This window comes from Eubalaena glacialis, chromosome 14 (genome assembly GCF_028564815.1).
Source record: "Eubalaena glacialis isolate mEubGla1 chromosome 14, mEubGla1.1.hap2.+ XY, whole genome shotgun sequence".
NCBI lineage: Eukaryota > Metazoa > Chordata > Mammalia > Artiodactyla > Balaenidae > Eubalaena > Eubalaena glacialis.
The window spans coordinates 21,625,732-21,637,695 of NC_083729.1; the positions used below are offsets into that span (position 1 = coordinate 21,625,732).

The window sequence follows — 11,964 nt, forward strand, 5'->3', positions numbered from 1 at the left end:
TTAAAAGCCAAATAGCAGCATTCTTCCTCCTGTCCCAAAGTGAAAATTCTCAGAGCAGCAGTGACTGTTCTGGTCGAGGACATGGTGGGCGGGACAGGGAACAGACTGAGCCACAGGGGAAGAGAAGCAGCAGAGGGAAAGTGTGCCTCTTCCACCCCATAAGCACAATGCTACCCCCTGTAGACACATCAGCCACAGAGACCAGAAACCTCACCAAGCCATCACTGGTCCCCTGTGCCTCTCTCCTCAGCAGAGGAAGACCTGTGCATGGGAAGAGGGGCTCTTTATCTTCGCCAGGGATAGCACTAAGGTGGACAAGAGCAGGTGCAGACAGTATAGGAGCCCAAATTCTAGCCCAATAGCAGTTTTTATTCCCTAGGAACAAAGATATGTGGGGAAGAAACTCCAAAAGGAAACAGCATGAATGACCAAATGCCACTAGGGTGGCGTGGCTCAGGAGTCAGACAGATGGCACGCTCCACAGTGGACCTGGTCATGGAATTTAGTTTCTTAAATTAACATTTTCCCCGTCCCCAAGTACCCATTACAGAGGTGGAGGGTGGGGCAGCGAGGTGGAAAGCTTCCCTACTCTGCGCGAGGGAGATGAATATACCTGTATGCTCCGAGACGCCTCTCAGGGACACCAAAACCTCCCTCTCAAGAATGGAGGTAGACAGATAATGAGAGGGGCCTGGGTATCACAGACAACCTGAAAGTAGTGCCACAGGGGCCCTTTGTGGCTGACAGAATGTGTGCTCCGAGGGGACTGCGAGGGAAGCAACAGCTGGCCAAGGCAGCTGAGTTTTACGGGGAGATGGTCAATCTTGACGAAGTGGGTCCAGCACTGCTATTTCTATTCACTTCAAAGGAGCCTGATGATGCGGAATCAGAAGCCATTATCCTTTTGCCAGAGAATTCGCCTCTATCCCTTTCTCTGGCAAAATCCTACCCTCTGCAAGCCTGGTTCTCTAGAGAACAGACTGGCAAGGAACAAGGAAAAACCCTGTCCTACTCTCACACCTCCCGTGACATGACAGCTTCTACTGCAGCATAAGCTCCCAAGAACAAGGTCCTTTGGTGTGGGCGAGGTCATCCAGACCTTGATCACCCCTGAGGATCACCAAGGAACTCATTTCTGTGCCACAGGGTGGTCTCTGGGGCTGGGTCCCGAGTCCAGATCAGAGTGAGGTCTCCTGAAGGATGAGGGTGGGGCTGATCCCCTGGTGGGCTGGGCCTTCCTCAGGCACATCCATGGCCTCCTTGTCTCTGCTGCCCCTCAGCATCCCATTGCTCACCTTCTCCGGAAACACAGCGGTTTCCACAGAGAGATCCTGGGGAACACAGAGCAAAGGGAGTGGGTGGGGTGAACGTGAGGCAAAGGGGAGGTGAAGGAACCTCCCCTTTCTCTTGCAGGAAAGGTGACCCTGCTTTGATCCTGGCTAGAAAGGAGACCGACGAGGAGCAGGCCCGGGGATGAGCACGGGGCTGGGAGGAGGGAGACAAAAGGCCAGCAGCCGTGGCCTCTCGGGGCCGAGACCCTTCTGCCCACCAAGCCCCCGCTCCCCTGTGGGAAGGGGCCAGGCAGCTGCTGCGGGACAGTCCAGCTCAGGCCAATCACCAGAGAAAGGGGGGCTGGGAGGAGAAAGAAAAGGGAGGCACAGGAACCCAGGGGGCCGGCAGTAGCCTGAGAGGGAAGGGAGGGGCGATCTGACAACAGAGGCGCTACCTGGCTGAGGGTTTTGCAGTGAAGTCGCTTCTGACAGGACATGGGCAGGAGGGCAACGAGTTTCGGCAACACTGGGTAAATGGTCCGAGGGTTCAGGGTCCGGCCCCGCATTCCGCCTGAAGACAAAGTGCTCCCGAGGCTCCTACTGTGTAACCAGGGGACACCCGCGGCCCCCTGCTCTCCCCCTGCTCTCAGGGCTCTAAACCCCCAGTCCCCGCCCACCTCCCCGAGCTCCACCAAGAAGCGTTACTGTTCCAGGCACCCAGGAGCCCGGGATTCCCTGAGCTCCAGACCCCAGACCCCTGAGCGCCCTCCCTCAGCTGGTCCTTGTTTCCCTGTGCCCCCATGCCACACCCCCTCACCACTGAGCAGACTGACAGCCAGGCCCACCACAATGACCGTGGTGGAGTTGTGAGCACTGTACCACAAATACGACAGGGAGTAGAGCCGCTGTAGCCCTGTGGGTCTGTGGAGAGCAGAGGGTGAGGATAATGAGCAACTCAGCGGCAGGCATTCCTCAGGCACCCGGCTCCGCCCTCCTACACGGTCCTAGAATCCTGGGGCCCAACACCCGACATGTGGCCCAAGTCCTCTGGTGGCCATCCCTTAGCAAGGCCCCTGGAAAACCTCTCAGAAATGAGCTGTTCTCCGCAAGGAGAGAGAGAGTGAGCTCTGACTCACTTGGAGATAGTAGTCGAGGGCATCAGTGTGGCCATGGTGACAGCAGTCAGATTGCTGGGCAGGGAAAAGCTGGACCCATTAGAGGGAGTGGATGCTCTGCCAGAGCCCGTGCTGGTCACTATGCTCCCAATGCCGATCCAGAAGGCCATGATCAGTCCAGCCAACAGGCCCACGATGGCACCCTGCCCAGAGACACGGCACACTCTCTTGTCTCAATGCCAACCCCACCAAACCTTCACGTAAGTTCCCAGCAGTCACAGTGAGAGCCCTGCCAAGTCGTTCCCTAGGTCCACCCCCGCACATGACCGTGCAGCCAGATGGGTCACTCACAGGAGGATTGGCACAAGGAAAGAACATCCCAAGGCAGAAGAGTCCGAGCAGTGGGCCCCCAACCATACCAAAGATGCTGATCGCTGCCTGCGGAGGACAGGGTTGAGAAAAAGAAAAGAACACTCAGGCTCAGAGATCCCCAGCCTCACCAACGTGGCACCGCTACCACCACTGCCTCAGAGCCCCACCTGTCAGAGCTGTCCGTCTGTTCTACCTGGAATCATCAGAACGCAGGATTCCAGAGGGCAGAAATGGTTAAGGGAATGTGCTCGGGGTTCTCCTGAGGCTGATCCTCAGATATCTCTCAGCCAGCAATGACCCTGGGGCTTTTGGCTACTTGAGAATCTGTTCACAGCTAAAGGTAGCTCATCAAAGGGGAATTTCTGACACCTGCCCCCTATGTCATTCCTTTCACAATAGCTGTCTTCTTCAATTTCTGGTTTCAATCAGCTCCTTTTCTCCCTTAAAAATTGCTTTCTTCCCTCCATAGTCATTACCTGCAGCACAGGTCCCATCTGGGAGGAAATATAGGCCATTCCCAGACAAAGTAGCCCATAGCCAAAGGCTGGGGAAAAAGAAAGGAGGAAACAAGCAGATGTGAGTTAACACAATAAAAGGGGGAAAAGTAGAGCAAAGCTCCTTCCCCAGCCAAACTACTACCTCTGTGTCCCTGGAAACAGGGCATATTACCTCAGGCCCCACCTCCAGGTCTCTCCCACCCCGTCCTCACTCTATGTGACTCAGAGACCTCCCCAGGAAATTCCCTGACACGTAAACAAGGTTGGTGCTTCATTGGGCAAGTGCTGAGCCCAGGCTAAAACTGGTGCTTCAAAGCAGATGGACAACAGTTCTTAGGGTGTGTCTTAGAAAGAACACGGCTGAAGAGATGAGGAAGCATAATCCCACCGATGATTCTGGAAAGCATGGTGGCCCGGACTTCAGAGAAATGAGGGAACCAGGGTCGAATCAAGTCTTCCATTGTAACAGTTGCCAGTGAATTAAAAGCAGAGGATATGGTGCTGAAAGAAGAAAGAGAAAGACAAGTCCAGAAGCTGAGAAACGCAAAACAAGGGACTCCACTGAGGGACTAGCACCCTGAAGGCAGGAGAGGACGTGTGCAGCCCAAACACCATCCTGACAGTTGGCAGACGAGGAAGAGGCCTGGGAGGCAGGGACACCTGGCCTTCTCTGAGTGGGGTACAGGTTTGGTTCAAGTAGATCAATTCCTGGTATCATAAAAGAAGAAGAATCCTTCACCAAAAAGGGGCATCTCCCAGGAGAGGATACGCTCTGTCCCACACAGATGAGCTGCCCCTTGTCATTCACACATGAACGAACACAATGAGAGACTCAGAGGGACCCCCGCTGCACCCATCACCTTGTACCAAGGAGGGGTCAGCTGTGTCAAGCCTGATGGAAAAGGTCAAAGAGTGTACCTTAGGGAGCCACTGAAGAGGCAGGCAACAAAGAGCCCAGGCAGGCCTGGCAGGCCTCTCAGGAGATCCATCACAAAGTACAGGACGAACTGCAGGCGGAGCAGAAGTGCATAGCTCTCCTCAGAGAAGCCCTTCCCCAGAGCACGCCGCCTTTCCCCAGCGCACGCCGCCCTTCCCCTGCACGTGCCAGGCAGTGTCTGGAGACTGCGTGCTTTAGGAAGGGGGCCAGGCACTGAGGGCAACCCCACAGTAAGTGGAGAGAAAGCAGGCTCTGGAGAGAGAAGGACGCAGCCCACACCCCAGCTCTGCCTCGGTGAGCGGTGTGACTTGAGCATGCCGGCCACCCCGCTGTGCGTCCTTTTCTCCTCTGTAAAATGAGGCTGTCGGGAGGGTTAGATGAGACCAGGCGTGTGACGGCTCCCCACAGAGCAGGTGGTGCAGAGCAGTGAGTCAGTGAAGGTAGGTCCCCGCCCCAGTAGGGTGGGCACTGTGATTAGCTGGGGGCTGGGATCCTCACATGCTGGATTGTAGATTTCCAGAACAGGAAGGACTTTCCATCCACTTCCCACCCAGGGTGGGAGTCCCTCCTGCAGCCACCCAGACACTCCCCTTGGGGGGTCCAGGAGGGGGGGCAGGGAGGCCTTCTCACCTGGTCAGGGGTTGCTTGAGTCTGCTGGGTGCTCATGGGATACTCCTGGTAGTAGGCGAACATGACCAGGCCAATAAGGCAGCCCATGCAGAGGACCACCTGCTGGCAAGGGAAGACGGCGTAGCAGGAGCTGCAAAAGAGGCCAGTGCCAAGCAGGGAGACGGTGTTAGCAGGCACGTCCCCAAGCCCCAGAAGGCAGCTCCACGTCCTGCCCAATGGGTGCGTGTGCGCTCCGGCATCCTGACCCATCCCAACTGCCTCAGTGGAGCCGGGGCCCACTCTTCCCCCAGCCTGTGCTCCCCGGTCTTCCTGGCCCTGCACTCACAGCACCGCAGCCTTCTCCGTGCGGGAACTGAGGTAGCGCTGCACCTGAGCCTGGTTCACTCCATACAAGGAGAGCATCATGAAGACACCCCCGAAAGCCAGCGTCCAGAAAGTGTGCCGCACAAAAGGGTCCGGATCCAGCCTGCCAGAGACACCAACATGTCACTGTTGCCCCAGAGACTCAGCCTTCCCCACTCTCCTACAACAGGGGGCAGGGCAAAGAGATGGCTGCCAGGGCGAAGCTGGACTCAAGACAGGGCAGCAGGTTGGGTGGGGAGGGGGTGGTTCCACCCCTCCAACCATAGCCTCATCCCAGGTACTAAAAACATCCTGACACCCAACCACCAGCCAGAACGCTGCGCTCACCCTCCATCGCTGCAGTGCCAGCCTCCCACTGGCCTCAGTGCTGCACTTCAACTTCCACAGCTTGCCCTCTGCTTACTGCAGCCCTAAGCGCAGGCTCTAGATGGCTCAGCTGTCAGGCACTACAGACCCCAGCCGGGGAAGGGGTGTACTTACTCGATTCCAGAGATAAGGCCATGCTGGGAAGCCACATCCCACACGTGCCCCAAACCGCCCACCTTGGCCGAGCCCACAATGATAACCACCAGCTGCCCTAGGAACATAACCAGTGTCTGGAACACATCTGTCCAGATGACTGCCTTCAGTCCACCCTGCAGGAAGAGACAGCACACCTGCCACAGACTTCTACGAAGCCACACCACCAGCGAGGGCACCAGACAGCCGCCAGTGGTGTACAGCTGCTGAGATCCTGCTGACGTCACTCCCAGCCCACCCCCACCTTCATCCCCCACCCCCCACCATAAGCCCAGTCCATTTCCTACATCTCATTTCACAGCACCCTAGAAGGTCATGCCCTCTCCTCACCTATATTCTTATCTCATCTACCACCCACCTATTGATCTAATCCCATCTTTTCCCTTTCCTCCCATCTCCCTCCCAATTTCACCTCTTCTCCTCCCACCCCTAAGACTAACTGCGCTTACCAGAGCAGTGTAGACGGTACAGACAATGCCTAGGGTCAGCACTGACAGCCAGAGATCAAAGCCAGTCACTGTAAACAGATAAAAGTCACATTCCTGTCTCCCAAGGACGGTTTCCCAGCAGAGAAGCCAGAGAAGCCTTGGTAAGATATGAAGCATTTAGTCATTAAGGACGATATAAATCATTTACCACAATGGAAAAAAAAGTTTGCAAAGCTCCACCAAAAGGTGTTGATTAACCAATTCAGATGGGGCATGGTAATGTTTGATTAGCTTTCCACCTCTAGTAGAGACCAGCCAAGGGCCCAGGCAGTGAAATAATACCCTGGTCAAGGTTGGATTCTTTTCTGCACACTCTCCTCTACCTGCCCCTCCCAAAGGTTTTTCCCAGCCTGCTGTGGCTGGGAGTCAGGGGCTGTGACTCCTCACCTGCATTGAGGGCCAATGATGGTGCATAGAGGACAACCCCCATGTAGATTACCTGTCGGGTATGGAAAAGAGAATGTGAGGGGAAGAGGAGATGAGGGTGGGCAGAGAGAGGAGGAAAGATGGACCTCAGCTCCAATATCCCAATGGCCTCCCTTCACCTAGGCTCACCTCCCTCTCCCTTCTTCCAAAGTTTGGCTTGCTGCCACCATAGTATCTGTGCCGGAACCGGAAGGAATGGGAAGCAGGCTGCCTCTAGGGGCTAGCAGGAATTTCAATCTTGCTAGTCTGAGAGCAAGGAAGGCTCCAGCTGCCTCAGCAAGCCTGAGTCCAGTTCCCCCTACCATGCATCAGGCTCAATTTCTATCCTCATTCCACTTACCATCTGAAAGATGAAGGTCACGGTCCCACAAACCCGCACAGCTTTATTGAACCGGAGCTCCAGGTACTAGGTAGGAGTAGATTTTTTTTTTTAAAAAAGGTATTTCTCTCCACTCCACCCCCAACAATTCACACACAACTTCCCTCAAGAAACCTAGGAGCAGAGAAAATATCCAACTCGTATCCACTCTGGGCCCCACTCAGCACAGCACCCTTCTTCTCCCCCAACTCCCACCCCGCCCAACTTCAACCAGAGAGAACTTATAAACACACAATGTATTCCCTGTCAGTCTCATTAGGCAAAGGAGATCCAGGGGCCCAGATCCCTATGTGCCCTGTTCCTCCTCTCCACCCCTGACCCTGGGGGTCCTACGTGCTCCTCCCTACCTACCTCGTAGGCACTGGTGAGATGCAGGCGGTAGAAGATTGGGATGAAGACATGTGCTGGGATCAGCAGCCCCAGGAAATAGGAGCAGCCCAGGAACCAATACTGGGTCCCAAATCGGTAGATCTCGGACGGCACGCCCAGGATGGCCACGGCTGACTGGAAGGTGGCCAGCAAGGACAGCGCCACAGGAAAGCAGCCCATTTTGCGGTCCGCCAACAGCAGCTGGCCGATGGTATGTCGCCCCCAGCCACGGTAGGCATGGTAGAGCCCAATGGCAAGGGAGAGAACCAGCAGCAGGACAAAGACCACATAGTCCACCAGGGAGAAGGTGGATGTGACCATGTTGGTGTCTGAGGCTGGGGGGAGGGGAGTGGAGGTGCTCACCGCCACACTCATACCCTCTCTGTGTCTGTGACCTGCAGCCACTTGCTGCTCCTGGGCTCTGGGCTGCCACTCGGCTGGGCAGTGGCAGGCAAGTGGCTACAGTCTGACTCCCAGCCACCGTCTCACCGTCCTCCTCTACCACCAAGTGACATTGTCCGGGTGAGCTGCAAAGAAATCGGCTCTCAGTCAGGCCTATCCTGCCTTCATGGCCACCCACCCTTGGGCCTGTGCATCCCACACCCATCAGATTTGGGCCAGCCAGCTCCATGACAGCCCTTGAAGGTCTGGAGGTACTGATATGGGTTTGGTAGGGCAGAGAGGGGAGGGAGGAAGCAGCAGACTGAGAGGGCCAGGAGACAACTACTTGGCCAAGTCCTTTTTGGGTGCACACAGCTGTGAAACTTAAGAACCTTCTTAGGTCTCCACCCTAGCAGTGAAAGAAAAATCAGCTCTAGTCCATGTTTCTTCTCAGAAGTCCCTGCCCCCACCTGCAGGCACAGACCCAGTCACCACAATGTACTAAGCCAGCAGAGCCCAGCCTGGCGCCACAAGCCAGCATGGAGGAAGAAACAGAGACGAATGACAGCATGGCCTCCTCCATTCTCCCAGCCTCAGTACCCGCACCCCCGTGATCCTCAGTGTCACCGTCCTAACAGCAGCCCTTCTCAACACTGATCACCAGGGAGGCCACCTCCACGAGAGCGCCGAATTCCATTTCAGGCAACCCCAAGCCAACCACTCTGTTCTCCCCAACACTACTAAATAAGGCCGGCCACCCACCTCTCAGCTCCTCTACCTATAACACCACAGTCAGTAGGAGATGCAGGAAGAGTGGTGTGATTCAAAAGTGAGATGGCAACATGCTGGAGCCAGGGGTTCAGAGTTACAATTACAGGGGCACTTCGGAAACAAGCAAACCAGTCAGGGAGCTGTGGGCAAGAGAAACAGTCAGGGAAAGTGGTCCTATCCCACGGGCGCAGACACCTACCTCAAGAAGCAATCCCTGTTCTGAATAAAAGCTGCCTGGAGAAGCTGTGTGTCTGGAGCTGGGCAGAGGCTGAGGATCTGGTCTACAAGTGGCTGAGGTGAGATGAGGAACTGGGGGTAGAGGGAAGCTCAGCAGCTATTTGTTCTGGACCCTTCAGGGAACCAATCGCTGTGGACCAAATGGCCCTATCACCCTACAGCCCCCAAACTCCAGCTCGGCCCTAGAGGCTCCAGAATGGGGAGCAGGGAGCTCACATTCAATAGCATTCTTAGATGGATTAGGCTTTCACTGTAAGTCACACTTGGCACTGTGTGCAAGGGGGAACTGGAAAAGAGTTGCTGAGAGATGGGAAAGTTGCTTTTCTAACTCCTGCACAAGAAATACTAATCCTCAAAGAATATACCTACGTTATCCTCAGAACAAGGACCAGATCACAGTATGTCAAAACTTAAAGGAATCTTAAGAGATCACTATTACAACCCCCTCATTTACCAACAAACACACTGAGACCCATGAATTTAAATAGCCTAATATGATGTTAGTTAACATCTTTTGAACACCTGTTATATAATCCAGCAGTGTGTTATGTACTTTATGAACGTTAACAATAATAAATAAGTAACCATACCTATCACTTTCAAAACAACATGTTTCAGGTTATGCACTTTATATGAACACTCTCTAGTTCCCTAGGGTTATACAGCATGATATAAAACAAGGGAGAAAAAACAATGCTGTTAGTAGGTATGACAGGTAATTCACCAGGAGCCCCTCCTTCACTACTCCCAGAACCAGGGCTGGAGCATAGTGTTAATTGCTGTCAGTCATTCCTGAAGCAAAGATTAGATTTCAACTAATCTAGAGAGAGATTAATATAAACTATGTCTTTTGTCCTTGCCCACTAGGAGAAAGATCAGCCTAGCTGTCTTCCGGCTCTCCTACACTGTGTTCTTGGACAGATGTTGCCTGGCTGGCAAGATACGACCTCATGCAAACCAATCCTGAACTCTGAACCTCCTGGAGCCAATGAAGAGAGGAAATCAGAGTTGGCAACTCTTGAATCACATGTTCTACTGAGTCACAAATGTTAGTCCCCAGAACAATGTTCCCAACAGGCCACTCAGGTTTAACCTAAAGAGGCCCTGGGCCTTTGTGCATTGCAACATCTTGAGTTTTCTCACTCCTCTTTGGCAAGTCTTTATTACTGTGAAAGAGGTGACGGGAACTACCAGAGAGTAAGAGGAGAGAAGATGTCTGCTGTGTGCACATAACACTGTGTAGAGGTAAAGCGTTAATGATACGTCTAGGCTGGTAGTTGGAGAAACGAAAAAAGGTCCAAGTATAGACAAGAAAACAGATGTACAGAAATGGAGACCCTCTACTGCTGGGGTAAACTGGCAGGGCTCCTGTGGATTCTATTTGCATGAGATGCAGAGGACTCTCGTGGACAGCTGAAGAGAGAGCCAGGCAAGACAGGAAAAACCTGACCCAGTAACAAAGGCTTCATTAGACATGATTCTAAGAACAGGATAGTGGCCTTCTAAAACTGCTACACTGGGGACTTCCCTGGCGGTCCAGTGGTAAGACTCTGTGCTTCCACTGCAGGGGGCATGGGTTGGATCCCAGGTGAGGGAACTAAGATCCCACGTGCCGTGAGGCGTAGCCAAACAACCACAACAACAACAACAGCAACAACAGTACACTGATCTAAACCCCATGGATTTGCATCTGAGAGGAGCTGAAAGTAAGAGATAACTTGTCTCACTAAAACTCTAACACATAGGGCACAAATAGCGGGCTGTGGGACTCTTTTAAAAAGTCCAAGATACACACAGACAAGAAAGAGAATCACCCTTCACCACCCTAACTCCACTCTCACTTTGGTTACAAAGTGAATTGCTTTGACTCCTACAAAAGGCTAAGGTGCGACTGAAGGATAAACCTTCCCAAAAAGATGCCTTCAAAATCCGTCTTTGTGGACTTCCCTGGTGGCGCAGTGGTTAAGAATCCACCTGCCAGTGCAGGGGACACGGGTTCGAGCCCTAGGCCAGGAAGATCCCACATGCCACGGAGCCACGAAGCCCGTGCACCACAAATACTGAGCCTGTGCTCTAGAGCCCGCGAGCCACAACTACCGAGCCCACACGCCCCAACTACTGAAGCCCGTGTGCCTAGAGCCCGTGCTCCGCAATAAGAGAAGCCACTGCAATGAGAAGCCCCTGCTCGCTGCAACTAGAGAAAGCCCGCGCGCAGCAACAAAGACCCAATGCAGCCAAAAATAAATAAAATAAAATAAATTAATTAAAAAAAAAAGATTGCATAGTTTCCAGGGAAATTACTAAAAAAAAAAAAAAATCTGTCTTTGTGCCTAGAATTCCTCAAGCTCTGAAAGGCTTTAGGGGCCCTCATTAAAATGCTAGTAACTACTAATGCCTTAGAGAATGTGCCAGCCCTCTGAAGGTAAATCCTTTCAGGAGATTCCAGACACCTGGGGGTAGGTGGAAGGGAAGCCACGCTACTGAAGACGAGCTTTGGTTAGCTTTGATGAGCTTTTGCTAACCCTAACCAAAGCTAACACTCAGTCCCCCCCCGGCCCGGGGCTCGCTTGGCGCCCTTCGGTCAGGGCGCCGGGCCACCACGGGACAGCGCTTGTCTTTCCCTTACCTCCGTGGCCCAGCCAAGGCTAAGGCGGTCCCGTGGTTCTTCCCGAAATCTGCATCGCTCCCTTTTTCTGGGAAGGCAAAGAAATAAGGAGTTAGGGAAGCATCTATCCCGCCCCTACTTCCTCGCCAGAACACAGGACGCCGCGTGGTTTCAGGACTGAGCTGAAGGAGATAGGGTGCTCCGGCTCGTCTCCTCCCGACAGGGTTTGCCCTTCGCCCTTCGCCCTTCGCTCCTCCATCACCTTTACCCTCTTTATTTTCTGGCTTCTCTCCTTCCCTCCACACGCGAGGTGGCAGGACCACTACCACCTCGTCGCCGGCACCTCCGATCTTCCCGGGCCCCCACTCTAGAGGCCGGCCCGTTCCGCCCCTCACCTCTCCGCTCCTCCCCTCCCCTCCCCTCCTCATCCCTTCCCACCCTGACGCCACTCTCCCGAGCCTCTGTGTTCCGGCCCACCCCCTGTCGGCCCGCCCCAGTCCGGCCCACCTGCCGGGTCTCCACACGTGGGTCCGGCCGCCGCCAGAGAGCCGACCCCGCAGCGCCAAACCGGGTGACAGTGGGGTCCCGCCCCCTGCCCGCACAC

General features: G+C 54.3%; 1 protein-coding gene across 3 annotated transcripts; it reads right to left on the reverse strand.

The window, feature by feature from the left end:
* Nucleotides 1-348: 348 nt before the first annotated feature.
* Nucleotides 349-11,924, reverse strand: LOC133105120 (sodium-dependent multivitamin transporter). Of its 3 annotated transcripts, none has more exons than XM_061211062.1 (17): nt 11,868-11,924; nt 11,382-11,448; nt 7,349-7,893; nt 6,959-7,024; nt 6,580-6,631; nt 6,154-6,221; nt 5,666-5,820; nt 5,148-5,288; nt 4,823-4,952; nt 4,174-4,262; nt 3,644-3,756; nt 3,235-3,302; nt 2,738-2,824; nt 2,408-2,589; nt 2,089-2,192; nt 1,727-1,842; nt 349-1,331 (listed from the first exon to the last, which is right to left on the reverse strand). In XM_061211062.1, exons 3-17 carry the CDS (start codon nt 7,739-7,741, stop codon nt 1,179-1,181), a joined length of 1,917 nt encoding a protein of 638 aa, XP_061067045.1. In that variant the 5' UTR covers nt 7,742-7,893; nt 11,382-11,448; nt 11,868-11,924; the 3' UTR covers nt 349-1,178. The 3 variants fall into 3 exon arrangements, with proteins under 3 accessions (XP_061067045.1, XP_061067043.1, XP_061067044.1); XM_061211060.1 differs by lacking the exon at nt 11,868-11,924 and adding an exon at nt 11,629-11,754; XM_061211061.1 differs by lacking the exon at nt 11,868-11,924 and adding an exon at nt 11,623-11,754.
* Between the last annotated feature and the right edge of the window lie 40 nt (nt 11,925-11,964).